This window comes from Aedes albopictus, chromosome 3 (genome assembly GCF_035046485.1).
Source record: "Aedes albopictus strain Foshan chromosome 3, AalbF5, whole genome shotgun sequence".
Lineage (NCBI taxonomy): Eukaryota > Metazoa > Arthropoda > Insecta > Diptera > Culicidae > Aedes > Aedes albopictus.
This window is the reverse complement of record NC_085138.1, coordinates 46,099,266-46,122,297: the sequence shown is the minus strand read 5'-3', so window position 1 is coordinate 46,122,297 and position 23,032 is coordinate 46,099,266. Positions and strand designations below refer to the sequence as shown.

The window sequence follows — 23,032 nt, the reverse complement described above, 5'->3', positions numbered from 1 at the left end:
TTTGCATTACAAATCAAAAGACGATTGAGTTGACCATCGTTCTATGAAAGGAGATACCGTGAAGGCGCCATTCACCGTGGGGGCTCCATTCACCGTGTGCCTTCGAATATTTTTTCATTATTTTCATATTATGATTGAATGATATGACAATTTCCCTTCAATTTCACCAATACAACACTAATGTATTGTTACCATGTCAAAACGCTCATTAAAAACATTCAAAAGTATCATTTTGACACTAAAGTGTGTTTACATGAAGCGGGTTTCTGCTCGTTCACTGCATTCATGGTGAAAAAACGAAAACTGCGCTAAGGTGATTTAAGCGATGAACTAAATGTAGTAACGTTTTTATTCCACCAAGAAACAATTATATTCTCATATCAGGTATGTATTTTGCATTACCGAAATAAGTTTAACAAGAAAGTACGATTACTCGTACTTTTTAATTGAAACCAAAAAGGCACGGTAAATGGGTACCCTAAAAATCAATGGTCTCCATTCACCGTGCCCCATATTGTCCCATATATCTAGAAAAAATCGAAAATTTGAAAATTCGTTTTTCTAATAAAATCTTGCAAGTTATTACTTGAAATGAATTTAAACGAAGAAAATTCCCTTGGCTGGGTTATTTTGATAATTTTTAAACAAAGTAGAATAAAATTTCTCATACACGGTGAATGGGTCCCTACTACCACGGTGAATGGTGACCTACCACGGAATTAGGCGACCCTACTACCCTTTACTAATTATACTATATCACCAAATTTTGTGAAAAATTTTCTACGTCTGTGGATATTGTTTCAATTTTATCCTATAATGAAGGCAATTAAAAGCGGCACCAACAATGTTTATAAGACTGGTGTCAAATGACAGCCCTTATTTGCCCCGAAACCTCTTAAATCCACGGTGAATGGTGCCTTGACGGTAATCATAATTTAAATGAACAGCTGAGATATTAAGGTGTCTTACTGCATCACTAAGTTTTCAAACGAATCATTGACTTTTTGCTTTTCAATGATTGTTCGCCTCGCATTTTTGAAGTGATAAAAAACTGTCAATTCTGCAGCAACGCAGCAAAAAAAGTATCATCGCAATCACTGCGAGTGAGCGTATAGGATGATACTTTTTCATACAAATATTCGCTTTGGTGGCAGAGAATTATCACTTTGAAATTTTCAGGCTTATATCCAACATGGCTGCCGATGCTGATGATGCCGTAAAAAGCCTTAACGAAAGAGAGGGAAACCAAAGAGAGCCTCTCTTCTGCAGATAGGACCTTTAGACATGTTTGGCCTGATTTGATTAATTGATTTTAACAAAACGATGCTGTGAGAAATCTTACGCGCCATACAAAAAATTTTGGGTTGTCTACAAAAAATCTTACAAGGGGGGGAGGGGGTGTCGAAAAATCGTTAAAATTCCCTTACGTAATTAATGGACAGCCCCTAACGGTGCCTGTTACAATGAGTGATTGTTAATTGGGATTCCTCCACAGCTATACATAGTATTGTGGATTTACCGCCTACTTGTATTCTACCGGTCGCTTCAGTGACCTCCAAAGTAGCCGTATTTCTTAGCTTTTCATGTGGCCTCCCCGCTTCTTCAAGTTAACTTAAGTGAGATAGTACGCTTACTGTTCTCAACCTGAGAGAGAGGAGACAGCTCACTGACAACCACTATGTTTACATTTCTTTGTCTTATTTTTTTCACAATTTTGTGCGCAGCACAATGGTTTGAAAATATATTATTGGTCAAAAATGATTTGCATATTGAGTTCACTGCGACAGAGCATGGGAAATATTTGCATTCGAAGCACTGGTTGAGGAAAACTGGCCGTCATAATATTGTCTTTTTTAATTATGACAAACGTAGCGAAACTTTAATAAGATTTTTTGGATATTTGGCCACACCACACCATCAATGTGCGATTTTCAGCTCGGTTTGCGGTGACAGTTTGTGACAGGTCCTCCTTGACATTAAGTTGCACGCATTCGAAGCCAGCTGTCTCCTCTCTCTCAGTTCTCAACTATGCGGGTGGAGTTTATTAGAAATCCTCTACATAGAGATGAGCGGAAGTTACATATGTCGATTCGGCAACGCTGTTTATTGCTATTTTTGTAATGTTATTTGAAAAGAAAAAGAGGTTTTGTGCCTCTTTGAGAAAGATTTCGTTTTTGAAATGCCGAAATCACTCAAAGGGGTTTTTCCCTCTTTCTAAATTTTAAGTTAAAATAAACAATAACAATAACAATAACGCTGTTTATTTTGTTTACAACAGCTGCCAACACTTGCTACAAAGCTAGATGTTCAAACTTTGTGCGTAACTTCGTTGTGGTTCAAGTTGTTTTGTTTACATTTTCTAATTATGGTAGAATTTTTTTTCAAAATTTTGTTTAAATACCGGAGCAATCGAAGAAATCTGAAATTTATTGCAAAAGTGTTACGCTAATCACATCGGCAGAAGTGAAGCAAGAAGTAGCAATGGAAGTTTTTTCGACAAGTGCAGCAACAAAAGTGTCGTCAGCTACTGGCGGATATGAGGCACTGTACCTCAAGCCATAAACGGAAAAACCCAACAACAACAACAACAAAAGTGTCGTCATAAGCATGAACTTTTGAAAGCAGAAATATTATGCTTTTGGTCGAAATCCGAAGTGACCGAACGTGCGAAAATTGATTTTTAACATACTTAGAAATGTCGCAACTAAATTTGGATTAGTGCATATTGTAGCTCTTAATTAGCTTAATGATGCGCAACAGAAAAACTAAGGACTGTTCATTTTATAAAGAGGACACATTATTTGTGTGATATTTTTTTTATTTTTCAATAAAATCATTATCGGTTTTTTGCTAAATTTCCATAGCTATTCTACAGTGTAGGAAAAATATAACATTACACAAATTGTTCTTAGTTATGGAACTGAAGCGGTTTTCGTTAAAACTCAATAAAACCCCATTTCTCAAAATTCTACACAACTTTCCACATACATAACTTTAAAATTTTCATGAACTTTTCAATGTGTTGGGATCTAATACTATTCTTCTAAAGGTAGAGTGTAATAGTTGGTCAGTAATAATGCACCAAGCATTATACAGCTTGATATAGTGAGTTGCCTTGTTATCAATGAAATTGATAAAAAATACTTATTTAAGTCCAGTGATGCCATAACACTACGGAATCAGTTCAAAATTTGTCCAGTATAGAAGAGAATCGCATTCTAAATGATACCGAAGAAAAATATGCTTTAAAGTACATTCTTCATCATAAATTTAATACTTAATGATGACCATAATGAAAAATTGCATACTTTTTGCTCCATAAATGCAAGTTTTTGATTCTAGAGAAGCTTATTATTATTTATTTTCAGCAAGGTCTGACCCTATGTGATTATATACCTTATTTGAAAATAACTACATGTTAATTTTTATTTTCGACATCATTGTTAAGTTGTATTTGCAATAGAGTACATCGTTATTTAGAAGAACCTTCAAAGAACGAAGTGGTTTTATCTCCGGTAGCTGCCATGAAGCACAGTAACCAAGCCAACAATGCTATCAAGAAGCGGTTTTCTGCATTTGAAATTCCATTATTAGTACTTTCGACTAGATCCATTGAAAACATTCAAAATTTAATATTTTTATACATTTTTGTTTAACAAATAAATTTTATTCTGAAAATCGAGTCCAACTTGTAACTTTAATATCTCAACAACCATTATTCCGATTAGGTTTATATTTTGCCAGATTACGTATCACTCAAACTGCTGCAGCATGGCAAACACTTTTATGCAATTAAAAACGATATACCGATGTTTTACAGACATTTTGTGTTTATCTTTAGTTTTTAGGAATTGAAAAATTGATCTCTCGAAACACTTTGCCACATTTCTATGAAGTTCAATAATTTTAACCCAATTTATTTATGGTTATTATCTGCTAATATAATGTACTGAACAACTAACCAAGGCTGCTCAAATTTGAACTACGCGTTTTCTTTTTATAGCCTTGCAAAGTTGTCCTCTTTATAAAATGAACAGTCCTTAGATTCAAATTTACTTCGCAGCTGCAACTTCGCATGTGCTTCAAGCGACGACTTCGATTTGGTGGTGCGACGATAATAAAAACTTTATATCTTTTTACTAAACTTCCATTTGCCGCCAATTTCTCGATATTAAAAATAAATAATTTTAATTTATTTAGTTCCGATTGCAATACCGTTCAAACGACGCCTTCCTACGAACGATAAGCATGTTCATTTGGCTTACATTTTGACAGTTCTCTCTGCACGATTGGCTCACAATGGCCGCCTCCGCAGATCTCTATAATGTAGGATTACTAGAGTTTATCAGATACAAGTACAAGTACAAGTTTTACTTTGACACCCATGTGATATGTGTATGAGCCTCTGTACGCTCTGTACGAATTTGCCGTTGACTTTTACAGTGCGCGCTGTTTTTAAATTTTCTATTGGAGTGAGCAGTATGCCAGATTCGTGCAAAGGCTCATGGTCCACTGCACGAATTTATTCTGGCCTGCTTACTCTCACAGAAAATTTGACGTTTCAGCGGTTCCGACACCTCTCAAACGTCAAATTTCGTGTGGGAGTAAGCAGGACAGCATTCGTGCAGTAATCCATTGTAATAAGAGGGCACTGCATGAAATTCTCTCCTTCTCTTTCATTCTTACAGAAATTTTGTAAACAACAAAGCCAAGAAACGTCAAAACCCCATAGAAAGTCAAAACAGTGCAGTGCCTTATGGTACAGGGGATGGCCAAAATGTTTGGGATAGGCAACTTTTTTTCTCTCACAAAAAAATTCAACATGCTGTAACTTTTCATAGAGTGCATCAAATATTCTCAAATTTTGACTGTTTGTCAACCTAATATATGTGCATCATTTGTACAAATTTGAGCTCGATTGGTTAATCTTTCGCAGAGTTATAACCGTTCTAGTAAAACACTATTTTTAAGACTACTAATTTTTGAGCTGTCATATCTCGGAGACCAGTGAACCGAATTGAATGAAATTTTGAACTTATATTCACAATGTAATAATGCTTGAAAATCATTTAAAACATGGGTACATTTTAAACGTCGAAAAAAGTTATGATGGATTGACAGTTTGGATCTTTTCCGAAAAAAATGCATTTTTTTTGCATCATTTTCATAAAATTTTGTTTTTGATATCCAAAGATTTTCTACTTCTGTTCATACGATATCTATAAAAAGATATATTAAAGCCTATTTGGATTAAAGGAAGAACACATTTAGTAATTTTTGTGCAGTATAGAAAATTTGACTCATTTTTCTCTAAATGGGTGAAAACGTCAAACCATCTTAATTTTTTTCAACGTTTAAAAAGTATCTATGTTCTGATGTATTTTCAAGCATTATTACATTGTTGATAATCGCTCAAAATTTCACTCAATTCGGTTCACTGGTCTCCGAGATATGACAGCTCAAAAATGGATAGTCTTGAAAATAGTGTTTCACCAGATCAATTATAACTTTGCGAAAGATTAACCAATCGAGCTCAAAATTGTACCAATGATGCACATATAATAGGTCAATAAACAGTCAAAATTTGAGAATATTCGATGCACTCTATGAAAAGTTACACCATGTTGAACTTTTTTGTGAGAGAAAAAAAGTTGCCTATCCCAAACATTTTGGCCACCCCCTGTATTTATTGTGACAGCAAAGAAGTCGAGTTATGACAAACACACGAGGCTACGGTGGCGCTATCTGTTCAATCCATAGCGACCGTTTTAGTTGATCAGCTTTGTAAAACTGAAACCGGGGGGTGAGTTTTAAAATGAACGAAATAAAGGTCATAACATCCAGGGGAACGACACAAATTTTCACAACTCAAAAAAGTCGGCATACCCCAGGGAGGGAACAAGCACGTCAAACTCGAACAAACTACGCATAAGGCCATCCCCATCCGCAACACAAATCAATTTCCAAGCAGCATTCGACCTGGCCCAAGTCACGTTGCCTTTGACACACTCACAAAAGATGAGAAGTAGGCCTACCTTGCCGTTTGCGGATCCCCTCGGTGAAATCAAAAGTCAAACGAAGGTTCATTGGCTTGTAAAATAGAAATGAAACAAGGTCATCAAATTAGAAGAAAAAAAAAACAAAAAATCATAAAACAACTTAACAACATCCGAACCATCTATTTCTTTCCGATTTAATAAAATATGCAATCAAATTTGTAATCAATCGCGTGCAGGTAAAATATGACTTCATATATCGGCATATGTTTTATTGATTCCACTACTACTGCTGAGTATGCAACACATTACGTTTTTGTATGATAGTCGTGATAAATATGTTTAGCATATTTTTTCTTGTATTTGTATCTTTGCTTTTTTTTTTGTTTCACTATATTAATGAATGTTTGGCTGGAAAAAGGTGTAATATATGATGTGTGACGCACCTTTTTTTCAGAAGAGAAAATTCTACTAAATTGTGGGTGTCATACTAATGATTCGTTAATATGTTGCAATAATCCCACTCTTTCACAAGCCATTATCGCTCCATGTATTGCATTTGCTTTGCCTTACAAAATTTGCGTCATTCCGTCAAAGTGCTTTATCGGATTACAATATTATATATATTTTTTATCGCGACAGGAAATTTCTTAATAGTTAATACTCTTGTTGATAACATAATACTACACAAGTATTTCAATTCAGTGCAAGGTTCGATGACAATAATTCATCAAACGGTGCGGATCGATCTTGGATAGGCAAACCAAACGCATTTGTGTCACCATCAGGTTAGGAGGATTGTTTCTTTCCTTATGTAACTTTTGCAAAAAGATGTCAGGTCATTTTTTTTCGAACGGGGACAAGACCTAGAACCATCAGAACTGTATTGATGTTACTTTCATACTTATAATGAAAAACAAGGGGAATGTGTGTTTTACACCCTTGGCACCGAGATCCATCTTTTTTTTAGTGTTCGGAGGGGTGCTCGGGCACGAAACCATCCATATCGGGAAGAGGATTGCCCCATTCACGTGCCATAATCAGGATGGTGTTTTGGTGCAGCTTGGGACCAATGAGGGGATTCATCTGAGCCATGTAGCAGCAAAGCCAGCTGGAATGGATTAAGATACACAACTGTTATTAGAATGGCGTGCTCGTGTAGATCAAAGTGTTGTATTATCTTAATCATTGATCGTTATCATGTATAATATTATATTATTGAAGTAATGAAGATTAATGATGAATGATTATTCAAAAATATGTGGTATTATATGTATAATAGTCATGAACAGGCAATGACAGTATGTACTAGCAAAATACATTTTTGACTTCACATGTGTAGATAGCCAAGTGCTCATCGTTTGGAAATTGTTGGAATCAGCAATATTGAGAGGTGAATTTACTGTAATGAGCTGAATTTTATGATGATGGAATGATACATTCTCCATTTTTTTGCAATGAAATGATACAAGCAGCGTGGGATTTCTTTTCTAATGTGATGATGTTTGAGCAATACTTTAGTTGAAGAGGAAAGAAATGGAGAGCATTTTAATTTTTAAAGAAATTTAGGACACTGGGAAAAAGATGGTTATTACAAGAATCCCATTTAAAGAATTTCTACAAAGATTCCACTTAAAATCCATCAGGAGGATTTTTTTTCTGAGATGTCTTCTTCCATGATTCCCTCCATAGATTTATCCAAAAATTCTTTTAGCGATTCTTCCGAGAATTTCTACTGAGAATAAAAAAAAGATACTCAAAACATTGCTTTATTTATTCGTCCATAAATTCTCCTGGGGTTTATTATTAAGATATTCTTACAAAATATTTTTCACATTTTTGGGAATATAATCATTAAGAAATTCCTCCAAAGAGTTCCTCCACATATTTCTCTAGGATTTCTTGAATTCGAAAAGAAAAAGCTCCAGATATTCCCCCAGGAAGTTTTGTGGACATACCTCCACGAAGTCCTCCAGGAGGTTTTCCAAAGATTCCTATACAAGAGTTATTACAGAATGCTTTCAAAAATTTGATAAGGAATTGTGTTATGAGCCGATACTGAATTCCACAATTCCAAGTTCTGTATGAATTTTTGTATGAAAATCATCCTCGAGTTTTTTAACGATCTCTTCCAGAGTTACTGCAAAGATGTTTCCAGAAATTTGTCCAGCGATTCTTCTAGGATCTCATTCAGAGATTCTTCCAACAACTTGACCGCATTTCTTTTGGAATCTCTCCATGAATTCTTCTAAGAAATTTTTCAGATTCTTCCAGGAAGTTCTTTAAGATCCCTCCAAAAATTCCTCAAAAGTTTCCTCTACAATTTGCGTCAGAAATTCTTGCAGTTATTTTAGGAGTAATTTATTCATTAACTCCTGTGAATTACAGAAATTTGTTTAGGCGTCCTTTCAGAGACCTATCTAGTAATTATTTCAAAGATTTATCTTGTAATTCCTCCAAAGAACCTTTTAGGAACCACTAAAGAGCTACAGCGGTTGTTCCATTGATTGCTCTAGAAGTTTCTCGAAAGCTTCCTTGAGAAGTTTCTTAAATGCTTCCTACAAACATTACACCCTATAAGCTAACCTCTATGAATTGATCCAGAATTTCTTCTTAGAATTAATACAGAGATACCACTCGTAATAATTCCTCCAAAGATTGATCCAGGGATGCCTTCAAAGTTTTTGAAAGAATTACTCCAGAGATTAAACCAGGTGTTCTTCTCTGGAAGTTCATCCAGTAATTGTACAGAAGATCCTCCAATAACTCATCCAAAAATTGTTCCAGAGGTGGCTCCAGGAATTCTTGCAAATTGTGTTTTCCGAACATTATTCCAAGAATTCATCAAGAATCTTCCATAAATTCCCGCAGAGATTCTTTTGGGAATTCTACCAGAGATGTTTCCAGGAATGGCTCCAACATTTCAGTCAATGGCAAGATGACAAGAATTCATATAGAGATATCGGGAATCCAGAAATCATGCTGTAGGTTCCTTCGGGATATATACCAGAGACTTTACTGGAACCCTCAGTTGGCAGAAGCTCTACAAAACCGTCGATAAGCTTTACATGAACTCAAACGAATACCAACTGGTCATCCTGACAAAGAACTTTCAAAGAATGAACTCAAATGATTGTATCAAGGCGATACAAATTGCGAAACTTTGTCTTGTCTTGTCTTGTCTTTGCATGTTTTACTTGGTTGTCGCAAATACTCAGCGTATTTGCGTAAGAAAGGCAAAAGTACAAAAACAACATCCTTGTATATATGTTTTCAGGAGTTCGGATTAAGAAAAAGAGCTAACTTTGAAGGAAACCAAACTACAGGAGCTCATATGAAACTTTTAATCACGATGTCACACAATGAAGACTGATCCAGAATCGAAACAGTGATTCGATGCAGCCGTACAAAAAGCAGAAAGAATAAAACAGGAAGATCGAGAAGACGGAGGCGAGAAAATGAGACAGAGAAAATGAAGAAGCGAGAAAAGAAGGAACATATTAGATGTGTCAAAGAAAAAATAAATAAAATGAATAAAATGAAAAAGAAGAGTAGAAAGCCCAGCGAAGAAAAAGCAGTAATTGAAGCAGCGAAATGTGAACCTGGAAGCACGTAGGGAACAGTGATCAATGAGAAGAAAGGAGCTACAATGAAATTTTGCAATTCGTCCCATATTCCTGGGAGAATTCCTGAAGGGAATGCCTGGAAAAAATCTTGAAGAATTTCCTGCAGGTATTTCCAGAGAACTCTCAAATAATGACATTTTTGAAAAATACTGTAAGGAATGTCTGGAGGAATTTGAGAAGAAATTTCTGGTACATTTCCTAGAGAAATTCCAGGAGGTATCCCTGGGAGAGTTCCGAAATAGTATTCCCTGAATGAATTCCTGAATGATTCACTGGAGAAATGTCTGAAATTACTTTTAGCATGAAGAAAGCACTTTCACTACCGTCATAAGTATATAGACTCACAAAAAGTAGTGCAATAATGTTTCATCACCCAGACTCACCTCGATATCCCCGAAACCTGAGGATTTACAAAAATGCTGAGTCTGGGTGATGCAATGTTGTTGTAATACTTTCTGTGAGTCAATACTTATGACTATAGATAGTAGAGTAACTCTACTCTATACTCTATACTCTACTATCTATACTTATGACGGGTAGTGTACATGTTAAAGTAAGTCACAGTGACTTCTGAAGAAACTGCTGGATGGATTCCTGAAAGAATCCCTGGGTAATTTTCTGGTTCCTGTATGCATCCTTTATAAATTATCTTCCAATTCCTCCAGAAATTCTTAAATTTAATAAAAAAAATCATCAGGTAATCCTGGAGAAATTCTTGGGCACATCCCTGAAAAAGATGATTGAAGGATTTCTGAATTTTCTGAAGGTACACCTGAATGAATTTTTGAAGAGAATCTGAGAGGAATTTCTTAAAACGTCACTTGAGGAATTCCTGGAGAAATCCCTAGAAGAATTCTCGGAGCAATCCCTGGAAGACTTCCTGTATAAATCCCTAAAAAAAAACATCTATATGACTTCCTGAAGATATGAGGAAGCCACACCTCAAATTTTTAAGAACACAAATCTGGATAACCGAAAGTCGGTTTGCGCTGAAAAGTTGATCGATTGATCACCACCAGCAGGTAACCAATCGATCAACTTTTCAATGCAAACCGACTATCGGTTCTTCAGATTTGTGCTCTTGAAAATTCAAGGTGTGGCTTCGTCATATCTTCACTTGAAGGAATTCCTACAGGAATGCCTGGAGAAAACCCTGAACAATCCATGGAGGAGTTCTCGGAGGAGTCCCAGGAGGAATTTCTGAAAGTATAGCTGGAGAAATTCTTGGATAAATTCTGGGAACAATTTCTGAAGAAATCTCTTGAAGAATTCTTAGAGAAAATCTTAGAGAAATTTCTGAAGAAATCCTTTCAGGAATTCTTGGAGCTAGCCCTGGAAGAATTCCTGGCGATTTTCCTGGAGAAATTTCCATAGGAATTCTGGGAGGAATTTCCTGGAGAAATGTTTGAAATTATCACTTTAGATTCCAAGAGGATTTTGGCAGAATCCTTAGAAAAATTTCTGGTAAATTCCTGAATAAATTCGTGGAGAAATACCTGGATGAATCCCAGAAAAATACCTTCAGGAATTTACTGTAAGAATCTCTGAAAGATTTCCTGGAGAAATTCCTGGAAGAATTGCTGACATATGTTTTGAAGAATGTCCAGGAGCAGTTCCTGGAGGGATTATTGGAGAAATTCCTGGGGTAATTACTGGAGGAATTCCTGGAGAAATTCCTAAATAAAACCCTGAAGGAATTCCTGGAGAGATATTCCGGTGTGAATTGCTGGAGGAATCCTTGAAAGAATTCCTGGAAGAATCTTTAGAGGAATTCTGCGAGATTTCTATTTCTATTATTTTTTTCTATTTCTGAAAAAAAATCCCTCGAGAAATTCCTGTGGGGATCCTTGAAGAAATTTGTAGAGAAATCTCTGGAGCGATCCCTGGAGAAATCTTTGGAGAAATTCCTTGTGGAATCCATTATAAATTCCTGAAGGTATTCCTGGCAGATTTTCTGAAAAAATCCCTAGAGGATTTCCTGTAAGAATCCTTAGAGGAATTGCTGGAGGGTTTCCTGGAGGAATCTTCGAAGGATTTCCTGGAGGAATCCTTGAAAAAATTCGGGGAGAAATCCCTGGAGGAATCCCTAAAGCAATTCCTAAAGGAATCTCTGGAGAAATTCCTGGCGAAATGCCTGGGAGAATCCCTGAAAAATCCCTGAAGGTATCGGAGAAATTCCTGAAGAAATTTCTGGACTAATTCCTGGAGGAGTTTCTGGAGAAAACCCAGGAGGAATGCCTGTGGGAATTGCTGGAGGAATCCCTGAAGGGGTCTTGAAACAGTTACTGGATGAATTTCTGGAGGAGGCTTTTAAAGGCTGTTCGGGCTCGTTTGGGAGTTGACCATCAATGTTAACTTCTTTTCCCGATCAGCCTAAATAGCTGTGTAGTGTCGGTAGCGGTTGTCTCAATTGGCTAAGAATAACACTACGGATCGCCTGATCCAGTGGTAAGAGTCCACTAAACAGGTGACCCCTAATTCATGGTGCTATGCGGCTTTATGCTTACCGTGCCAAGGAATGAATGGTTAGGGGGGTCTAATAAAAACCTAACTACAAACGGAGCCTGTGGAGTACTAGGGCGCCCTCCACAGTATTCTGCCCTTACTGCGCTAACCGGAGCAATGGTGCAGTTGACCTCGTGTTTCTCCGAGATAATCTGCTATCCTTCTTAATCCTCAACTGTGAGGCTCAATAAGGGTGGGGTTATTAGTATGTTGTTTATTAGCTTTAGTTATAACCTATATGGCTTTTCGCATTATGCGTTCTTCACAGTGTCCTCTGTGTATGTTCGTCTCTGGCGCTCTTCAATCGATACCGAATTGGTTTTTATTGCTGCTCTTTTTTCTTGTGTTGTGATTGTAAGAGTTTGATCGTTCCTAGTTTGGGTAGTGGCTATGGTTATGACAGCTCAGATCAATCTTCAGCATAAAAGAACAGCTTTGGTCCAATAACCTTACTTTCGTAGGGAGGTTTTCTATGTAGATGTAACGTTTTAATTAACACCAATATGGTTCCGCATTTTGCATTTGACCCGATGTTTGCTACTTTCAGTAAAATTGAAATGACAATCTTGCGCGTCATGCCTCGATCCCCAAAATGTTTTGATAAAACTACTTGTTTGCAGCCTTGCCATTCCCAAATCTTGGTGGGATTATACTGTCAAGTTTATTCCGTAAGTGGGTAATGTCTTCGTATGAAGATCAAACCTATCAATTTCAGGGCTGTTACAAAACTGTCGATTTGGAAACCGCAAAATCCGCGCCAAGCCATTTTAAATCCGCGCCGAGGTCATCAAATCCGCGCCAGTACAAAAACATATGATTTTGATGACTGAAGCTCATGAAAAAGGCTGATTTTTTCAATTTTTCGAGCATGTCCTTTGTTGCACTCCTAATGAAGATCATTTCTAATATTAAAACCGATTTAAACTATTATTAATCCATGCATCTTCCACATCAACCAAGAAATGTTGCAAACAGGTAAGTTTCTTTTAAAATGGAATAAAAAGTTTCGAATAAATAGTTCTTTGATTGCTGGTCAATCAGGGTGACTACTATTTTACGAGAATGGGATTTCCTGTTCCCTGAAACAGTTCCAAAAATGGAGAATTTTTTGAAATAATTATAACCAACATTATTGTAGAAATCCTGCTATAAAATCTGTACTAAGTCTCAGAAGATCGTTCGAGAGAACTGCAAGAAATTTTTTAGATTTTTTGTGAAGATACTAATTGAGTAATTGATTTTAGCGTAATCCATTGATTAAATAAATCACCAATTCCAAAAGGAATGAAATCTAAGGGTGATATTAATTTTAGAAACATTTCATAAAAAATGTCAGGCAAATGTGCTCACCTTTGAGCAAAAGGTATGTAGAGAAGTATTAATTTATTAGAAATTTAAGATAAGAGTTTCTGCCCATACCACGACCTTGGAAATTCAGTAAAGATTTCAGCAAGAATGTCCTGCATAGGATTCCAAAAGGTTCATGTTTTCATGTAAAAAAAATCCTCCACAATTCTACCAAGAAACCTTTTATTAACTGTGCTTGCTACTCCCCTTTCAACGAATGCTCCGATTGGAAATCAAAGATAAATTTTACCATTACAACAGAAGTTTATTTTTAGGATAATTCTACCAGAGTTTTTAACAAAAATCGATTCGACAAAAGATCTACAAGCAACAGAGTCAACTACAAAACCAATGATTTTCTATACAAGATTCTTCTAATTCAATCAAAAGTTTATCCAGTGAGAAAGTTTATCCAAAATTTGCAAATTCCATAAAAATAGATTTCAGAATTACCAAGAAACTCTAGGAATTTATGCAGAAATCTTGCCATGATTCAGTGTTTTTCGAACCTCAGACATTATCAAATAAGTTCCGTCCAAAAAATTCTATCCAAAAATTTAGCCGGGTTAAGACAGAAATGACTTCAAGAGGTTGACTACGAAATTCAGAAGAGAAACTTCCCTGTTTTCAAAAATTGAGCGTTTAGTGCAGTGCAACTTATTTAGCACTCCGAGCTAGCGACTAATAACATCATTTTTACTCAATCACAAAATTCATAACTCCAATTTGGAAATGTTCTTTATTTATTCTGATTGTGTTGAGCTACATGTCTACATATTTGATGCAAGTGCAGTTGAAAACCATTTCCGCAAAAACCGCGCCGAAATTAGCAGAAACGCGCCAAATCCGCGCGAAACGCAAAAACCGCGAAACACGCAAAATCCGCGCCACCTGTAACAGCCCTACAATTTGACTTCTTTCTTCTGAAATGATTAGAACGCTTTGTCGAGCATCACACCCGTGATGTTTTTCTAGCAAACCTGCCTCTCCATGGGAACCAACATGCGTACCAAAATGGAAAGTCCACTGTGATTTGTTTACACAATGTTGTTTACGATATCGGAAATGCATTCATTCAAAAATAATTTTGTTTGGGTGTTTTCTCTGATTTCCAGGATACTTTTGAACACGTACCTTTCGATTCCATATTGGATGTCGCATGGATTGTCCTATTTATCTTTCAATGATTTCCAATTGGATTTACCAAATGCTCAAAAACCAATATCTCTTCTCGGCATTACGTCAAGCAGCGATTAGGAAATTGAGTGTTTGTGGATGCCCCCGTGCGGGAGTCTTGCCATGACTTTTGAGGAATCTCGTAGGAGAAACGCAATTGAGATAACTCAATGTGGTTTTCCTACTTATGATTTTGTCCGTCACAAGCCTCAACAGGCTGCTTCATTTGTATATCTTAGCTGAGAATCCGACTGTGGAACTTTGAATCATTTGAAGTTACATATCATACCCAGTTTTTACGCAACTGCGTTTCCGAGTACTCGGTAAACACTTGATTAAGTGAAACTGACACAAACAGCCTGAATCTTCAGGATGTTCTGTTGTTCTGAACCCATTGTGGCAAGTAGCTATAGGCTTACTTTACGCTTTATGCGTTTTTCACAGTGCCCTTCAGGGCGCTGTTTGAACCCGTTGTGGTACGCTTATGCGATTATGTCGACCCTATTCCCTTACCTTCCCTTTCCCTATCCCATCCCTTATTCCTCCCTTCGCTCTCCCTCAGGTAAATGATGAATAGGCTCGTATTCATGGCGATGGCACAAATTTTCCAAATGGAGGAGAACGTGCCTCTTGAGCCGACCTACTGATACTTGATACCTGGCGAAATGCCTGGGAGAATCCCTGAAAAATCCCTGAAGGTATCGGAGAAATTCCTGAAGAAATTTCTGGACTAATTCCTGGAGGAGTTTCTGGAGAAAACCCAGGAGGAATGCCTGCGGGAATTGCTGGAGGAATCCCTGAAGGGGTCTTGAAACAGTTACTGGATGAATTTCTGGAGGAATCTCTAGAGGAATAAAAATCCACTGAGAATACCCTGGAGGAATTTCTATAGAAATTTCTGTAGGAATTCCTGGAGAAATTTCTGTAGGAATTCCTGGAGAAATTCTCGATGGAATTTCTGAAGGAATCCCTGGAGGAATCCTTGGAGAAATTCGTAGAGGAATTCCAGGAAAAATCTCTGTAGAAGTTCCTGGAGGAATTCTTAGCGAAATTCCTAGAGAAATTCCTCGAGAAGACCCTGGAGAAATTCTTGGAGGTAATCCTGGAGGAATGCCTGCACGAGTTCCTGGAGGAATCCCAGGAAGAATTCCTTAAGCAATTCCAGGAGAATCTCCTGGAAGAACTCCTAGGGAATTCCTGGAGGATTCCCTGAAGCATCTGGAGGAATTCCTGGAGGAATCGGTAAAAGGATTCCTGAAGAAATCTCTGCGAGAATTCAAGGAGGAATCCCTGGAAGAATGCCTAGGAGAATTCCATGTGGAATTCTTGGAGGAATCCTTGAAGTAATTTCTGGAGAAATCTTTGGTGGAATTCCTGTAGGAGTCTCTGGAAAAATCCCTTAAAAAATTCCTGGATAAATACCTGTGGGAATTCTTAGGAGAATTCCCGATAGTATTCTTGGAGCAATCACTGAAGCAACTCCTGGGGGAATCTCTGGAGGATTGCCTGAAGGAAGTCCTGAAGAAATGCATGGAGGAAATCCTGGAGGAATTCTTGGAGAGATCCCTGAAGGATATCCTAGAGGATTGTCTGTAGGAATTCCTGAAGGAGCCTCCAGTGGAACTTCCGAAGAAATCTCTAGAGGAATTCGTAAAGGAATTTCTGGAGGAATCTCTAGATGAATTCCTGCAGGAATTTTTATAGAAATCCCTACTGGAATCCCCAGAGGAATCCCTGGAAGAATTGCTGAAGAAATTTTTGAAGGAATCTCTTAAGGAATTCGTAGAGGAATACCAGGAATAAATCCAGAAGAAATCGCACATGCAATTCTGAAGGAATCCTTAGGAGAGGAATTCCTAAGGGAATCCCTAAACAGTGCCTGGAGAAAGTACTGAATAAATTTATGGAAGAGTTCCTTAAAGAATACAAGGAGGAATTTCTAAAGGGATCCCAAGAAGTGTTCCTGGGGGAATCTTTGAAGGATTTTTTAAAATAAGTCATTCCAGAAAGAATCACAGAAAGAATTCCCGACTGCAGGTCTGGGGAAATTCTTCTCTAGAGAAATTCCTGGAGGAATCTCTGGAGGGATTTCCGAAGAAATCCCTAGAGAAACTCCTGGAGGAATCTCTAGAAGAATTCCTGGAGGAATTTTTAGAGAAATCCCTGCAACAAGTCCCAGAGGAAGCCCTGATAGAATTCGTGGAGGAATCCCAGGAAGAATTCTTGAAGAAATCGCAGATGGAATTCTTGAATAACTCCTGAAGGAATCCTAAGAAGGAATTTCTTGATGAATCCCTAAAGCAGTTCCTGAAGGAATCCCTGCAGAAGTTCTGAAGAAACCCCTGGAGGAATCCCGAAAACGATTTCAAGACGCATTCCTAATGGAATCCCTAAACAGTCCCTGAAGGAAATAATGGATTATTAAAAAGTGTTTCTGAGGGAATCCTTGGAGGAATTTTTAAAATAATACCTGGAGTTGTTTCTGAAAGAATCACAGAAGAAATTCCCGGGTGAACCTCTGGAGGAAATCCTGGAGGAATCCCAGGATAAATTCCTGAAGAAATCGCAGATGGATTTCTTGAAAAATCCTGAAGGAATCCTAAGAATAGTTCGTGGAGGAACTCCTTGAGGAATCCCTGTAGCAGTTCTTGAAGGAATCCCTGGATGAATTCCTGAAGAAAGCCCAGAAGGGTAGCCCGAAAGCAATGCCAAGCGGAATTCCTAAGGGAATCCCAAAACATTTCCTGGAGGAATTACTGGACTAATTCCTGGAGGAGCTTCTGAAAGAATTCCAAGAGGAATTCTGGCAAGAATTATAAACAGGTTTTGGGGGAATCCTTGGAGCATTTTTTTTTAAATAATCCCTGGAGTAGTTCCTAAAAATCCAGAAGAAATTCCCGAGTGAATCCCTTGCTGAATTATTGGAGGAAAACCTGGAGAAGTCCCTTGAAGAATTCCTGGAGAAGACCCTGAAGAAATACCTGGTCGAAAGTCTGAAGGTGTCCTGGAAAGAATTCATTAAGAAATCCCAGGTATTTTGCTCTTAGCGTGATGTTTGTGTGAATTGAATACTAGTAAAAATTCGTGAATCTTGTGCACTCTTTAACAGCATATATGGTCCTACAAAGTCCTTCTTTTTCTCTACCGGAATCGGTTCCGGCATATCCGGAAAATTTGGCATGAAGTTTTTGTATTCCATGAATAAACATCACAAAACCAAGCTTGTTATTTGGTAAAATTCTTATAATAGAGTGGTCCTCTTGCAGAAATTGTGGTTTTCGAGTAAAAAAGGTTTGATAATTACGGATAAAAACCTTAAGTATTAGAATAGATTATTCTTCTGAAACTCTTAATTATTGGTAATGTTTGAGTTGGCTGAAATTAAAAAAAACTGGCGGACTTTATTTGACAATGATTCAATTATTTGGATCAAAATTTAATTCCAACACATATATTAACGTCTTTTGGTCGAAAATCTGTCTTTCAATAGTACTGCTATTGCTCAAAAACTTTATCACTTGATCCATAACTGAGGGGCAACTGTATCTACTAAGTCTCGTGACGAGGTACTGCAGATCACGAAAGTTTTAACTCTAGACATTGATGATCAATACTTACAACAACCAGCAGGTGGCCGCGGTCAGAATCAGGACGCACTGCACAATTCTGCAACAAAGAAAAGGGAACCAAATCAATAAGGAAGCTCAGCAACGAAGGCCACCTCCCTCACAGGGAGGGAGGCATAACACCAGCCACAAAGCAGCAGCGCACTTACCCTCGGTTGGGTCCCTTCGGGGCGATGATCGGCAGAACGATGCCAACCACGCCGAAAATCGCCGAGAAAATTATGATCGGTAAAGCGGACGCGCCCATGATTGCTGTCGGGATGGACAAAATCGGATATTATTCGAAGGAAATGGCACAAAATACGCGATTAATTTTTCAGCAGCTGTAGCAAAAGTACCTGGCGACTTCCAAAATCGATTGATCTGAAGTGGAAAATAATATCACATGACAGGTTCGCGAGATTGAGTCACTCATGTGACGTCCTTCGCGTCGGTGAGTGTCGATTTGTTTTGAGAACTGCCCGAACTGTCAGCTGCCAGTGCCAGCATCAGGGCTGCAACCGAGAAAAGGGCACTCACACTGGAAACAGACCTCAGCGCGAAACTTCGCCACCTGGGCTGAGCTGGCTGATGTTTACATTCCTCCGGCAGATTTGTTTACTTTTGATACGAACGGAACGGGTGCGGACTGCGGCGTGCGGAGTCGTGGTCGGTCGGTCGTGCAGAAAACGAACGGGAATCGTCCCACGGGAACCGGAGTCAACTGCGACGCGAAAGACATATTTCGCGAGAAAGTGCACTACCTATAAGCTCCCCGGCCATAGGAAGTATTTGTATTAAGGTGCTGATAACGACCATGACAAAAAAGTTCGCGCAATATCTATAGTTATACACTGGAGCAAACAGTCCATGTCCGCAAGGTGCTTCAGTTTTTAGATAGTGATAGTCCGTTGCTTGGTCAGGAACACGTTTGACGACGTATTTTTATCGTCAGGTGGTTTACAGCTGGTAAGGCGAGCAGTCCCTAAAGGTAAGCATCTCTTGGAAATAACTACCTACCATCCTACCATACAAAATCTGTGCTTCGTCGGTTTATTCCAACTTCCGCCATACCCCAACTCCTTAGGGTGGTCCAAAACGAAGCATGTTTGCAGTTCTCCACACGAATTTTATTATAGTTCAAAGTTTTTGTCCAGGATCTATCATAGATAACACTAGTTTACAGCATTTTTGAACTCGAAGCTGATGATCGTTTTTGGCGTAGAATCATGCCCTGAGTTCGAAAACGCAAAGGAAAAAAATTACAGTAGAACCGAAATTTTTTCGACTTTCCATACAAGGTTGATGATTTGAAATCGATTTTTGTTCTATTTTTAAGCAAAGTCGCTCATTTCAAACATCTCATTCTCCGTAATCAATGCTCCGATTGAGCTGAAATTTTTACTGTAACTCGCCTACATATGATATGTCAAATAAACGTCGAGAAAGAATTTTTAAGTTGGTTTTTTCCTATTGAAAAAAATAAATTTCTTCAAAAAATTTTGGAAATTTTGCTAAAAGTTAAGAAGATTATCCCTAAAACTCGCCAATATCTTGAATTTCAGCAATCTGATGCAAAACCTGTATTCAGATGTTCGAATGGTATTGTATTCAGCTTTCAATTTATGGAAAAAGATTTAAAATTAGTTAAACAAAACGCAATATATTTGAATTTTAGTAAATTACATATTTTGAAAAGTTGCAAAACTCGCTATTGAGCTAAAATTAAAAAACTGTTCTACTTAAAATTTTTTGAAGGTCGGTTTCGAAATCAGCACTAAATTGTGCTTCAAAAACTTTGGTCGTTGACAGAAGTTCACGACTTTCGTTTTATTTTGTAAACTTATTGTGTAATTATGCCACATTTATTATAATATACATGTGAGTGATAGTCCTTGACTTGGTTATAAGCAAGGTTGCAACCATTCATTTGCAGAGATTTACATTCATTTGCTATTATCTCATTTCAGAAGCATGCTATGGAAAAACAATGTATGGATGAATTTTACTTTGTAGTTTTATCTGAAAGTTTGCCGAATAACATTTGGGTCGCACACGCATTCCAAAGTCGTGAGCGAGATGTGAAGGCAACTTTCCACAACGTGAATGAAATTTACATTCACCGCGTGGAGAGTTGCCTTCACAGCTCGCTCACGACTTTGGTATACGTTTGCGACCCCAATGTTATTCGGCAAACTTTCAGATAAAACTACAAGGTTGAATTCATCCATACATTGTTTTTCAATAGTGTGCTTCTGAACTGAGATAATAGCAAATGAATGTAAATCTTTGCAAATGAATGGTCGCAACCTTGGTTATAAGTTATGTAACTTGTGGTACCTTGCATGAATACACATCTTGATCGATTGAGTAATTACCGGTCACCTTGGCAAATCATGTTTAGAGTGTTGTTATTCTGTGCAGAGCGGGAAAGTGCGAGACATTCAGAGTAACCGGAGTAGCCGGACCTAGTGGTGGAGTCGGTAAGATTGAGCAAGTTCTAGTGTGTGTTAGAAGTTCGCTCGGGAGAAGGGAATTATTGAACCATCAGAAGAGTCCGAAAAATGGACGGCATTAAAGAGCATCCCACATTGGCGACGAGGATGGATCGGAATCCTGAACGTGTAAGGAAGAGGAGCTGGGTGGATTTGTGTAAAGTTGCAAGTCTTGTGGATACAAATTTGACCAAGAGCGTCAGCTAAGTGAAACCAAGCGGTTAGGGTGAAACGGGTGAAAGTAGTCCGTTGAGATGCCTGCAAGCAAAATCGGAAATAGGTTTGAACAGGGAACGGAGGTGGATTTGTTGACACTTGGCATCTTTACTGAGGGAAGTTTGAGTGCACATATTTGGATCGAGAGGGTTGGAAGAGTGACTGGTCTAGAAGATCGGAATTGCGAAGCTGTAGCAAAACATAATGTACATTGCTCCCGGAGAACGCTGGCAAGGTTGATTGCCCGAAAAATGGACAGGCTGCTGCAAGCACAGTACAGCAATGCTCCCGGAGAGCGTTATGAACACGACAAATGTTGGTCTCGGAGACCGTTTCAAAGTGGCTTGTGCATGGCACAGCACTGCTCCCGGAGAGCGTAGAAAGATTTAGTAGTAGCGGCAGGAAAGCACTACACTGCTCTAAAAGAGCAGGATGAAAAGGCCATCATTATGAAACAGGGTTGGAAGAAACTCTCAATGCTGCTCATGGAGAGCATTGAAGCAAACCTTAATAGTGTAAGGTGCAACACCTGTAATGACCGAGAATTTGATTTACTTCCAAAAGATGCACATCCAACTGTAGAAAAAAAGCACTTAACGGGAGGAGAGATTTCAGGAATCAGAGATGTGTTAAGTTTTGGAACATTCCTGAATGGTTAGGGAGTGCAATTGAAATCAAGTCCTTGATTTGGATGAACCTGGATTCGGGTGTGTCGGGATCCTTCGGAAAAAAGTCAAACAGATTATCTAACTTAGTAACAGAGTAATTTTAGTCAAGGGCTCTGAAGGAGCCAGAGGGATGGATTGTTCGGGTTAAGAGCCCATATAGCCAAAGCGATAAATTCGCAGTTATCCGGCAGTTCCGTGATAGGGGCGACACTGGTTGTTTACACACCGAAATCAGCTGCATTGAGCGATGGCAAAGAAGAGTTAGCGTTAGCCTAAGTAAATATTCACAAGTAGAAGGAAATTAAAAGGCACAGTCTTGGCCCAAATCGTTTGATAAGCACCATTGGAGCCGTTTTGGCAAAAGGGATGTTGTCAGTAATGCATGTCAGTAGCCTGCCTTCAGCGGTTAGATTTCTTGTCGGTCCAGTGTCTCTCTGTAATGGGGACATTCTTGGACATAGGAGTGATTTTATGTACCGGCCACATGAGATACGAATTGTGATAATTGGCAAGGGAAGGTTTTCCTTATAATGGAAGTACGCATGGAGCACAGAAAAAGGAAGGTGAGACATGATTCAGGCAAGATTGTTCTTGGAGATTTTCGGGGATGTTGAAATTGTGTTTGGGAAAAGCGTGTATTGAGGTACACATCTGAAGACAACGTAGACTGAACTCGTAGTTAAAAAAAGGTTCATTGAGACTAGCCTGGAAACAGACAAAGAAGAGAAAAGTTAGAATTAGAACACTTGATGTGCTGTCATCACCATAGTTAAAATCAAAGTCTTCTGTAAATTTGGCAAGGTTTTGTCGCTAGTATAATCGAGACGTTTTAGTTGTGGTACTTCGGAGATTCAGAGTTGGATAAGAAGGAATCTGTTTCTAGAGCGAATATTGACCGTGGTACCAGAGGAGGAAGCTTCTGACAGTCCGGTATTCATTAACATAGTCGCCCACTAGTTTTGCAAATGTGAAGTGTCCCAACCAAGGGGAATGACATATCCTTTTCTAACCGGAATATCCGCATTTATCCGTTTCTAACCGTCGCTAACCGTTGCTAAGCGAGCTGCTAAGTGAGCAGCGGTTAGACGCGGTTAGCGACGGTTAGAAACGGATAAATGCGGATATTCCGGTTAGAAAAGGATATGTCATTCCCCTTGGTCCCAACAAGAAAGTTTTCTGAAAGCAGAGAGGCATGATGTGCGGCTGACGATGGGAATGATTTAAATCCTTAGAACGCACATAGCGGAACTGTAGAAGGGATTGAAAGTTAATATGTTGGAAGAGACTGTTAATTTCGAATAAGGAGTTGTGCAAATATTGGCTGAAATACTGGGCGGTATATTATGTAGAGTGTTATGTTAACCCAGAGTCACACGAGTCAGTAAAGGTATAAATAAA

General features: G+C 38.3%; 2 protein-coding genes across 3 annotated transcripts in view; one reads left to right on the top strand and one right to left on the bottom strand.

Annotated features, from left to right (window-relative positions):
• Positions 1–6,147: 6,147 nt before the first annotated feature.
• Positions 6,148–18,725, bottom strand: LOC109410442 (V-type proton ATPase subunit e 2). Of its 2 annotated transcripts, XM_029870014.2 has the most exons (4): positions 18,615–18,725; positions 18,426–18,528; positions 18,269–18,316; positions 6,148–7,107 (listed from the first exon to the last, which is right to left on the bottom strand). In XM_029870014.2, the coding sequence occupies exons 2-4, from the start codon at positions 18,521–18,523 to the stop codon at positions 6,963–6,965; spliced, it is 291 nt and encodes a 96-aa protein (XP_029725874.1). In that variant the 5' UTR covers positions 18,524–18,528; positions 18,615–18,725; the 3' UTR covers positions 6,148–6,962. The 2 variants fall into 2 exon arrangements, with proteins under 2 accessions (XP_029725874.1, XP_029725870.1); XM_029870010.2 differs by having other exon boundaries at positions 18,426–18,706.
• A 139-nt stretch (positions 18,726–18,864) lies between these two features.
• The window catches only part of LOC109410441 (sodium-independent sulfate anion transporter), a 39,034-nt gene continuing 34,866 nt past the window's right edge, over positions 18,865–23,032 (top strand). The window contains exon 1 of the mRNA XM_029869978.2: positions 18,865–19,246. The gene's annotated coding sequence lies outside the window, so the exon portion shown is untranslated. The remainder of the gene's footprint in view (positions 19,247–23,032) is intronic.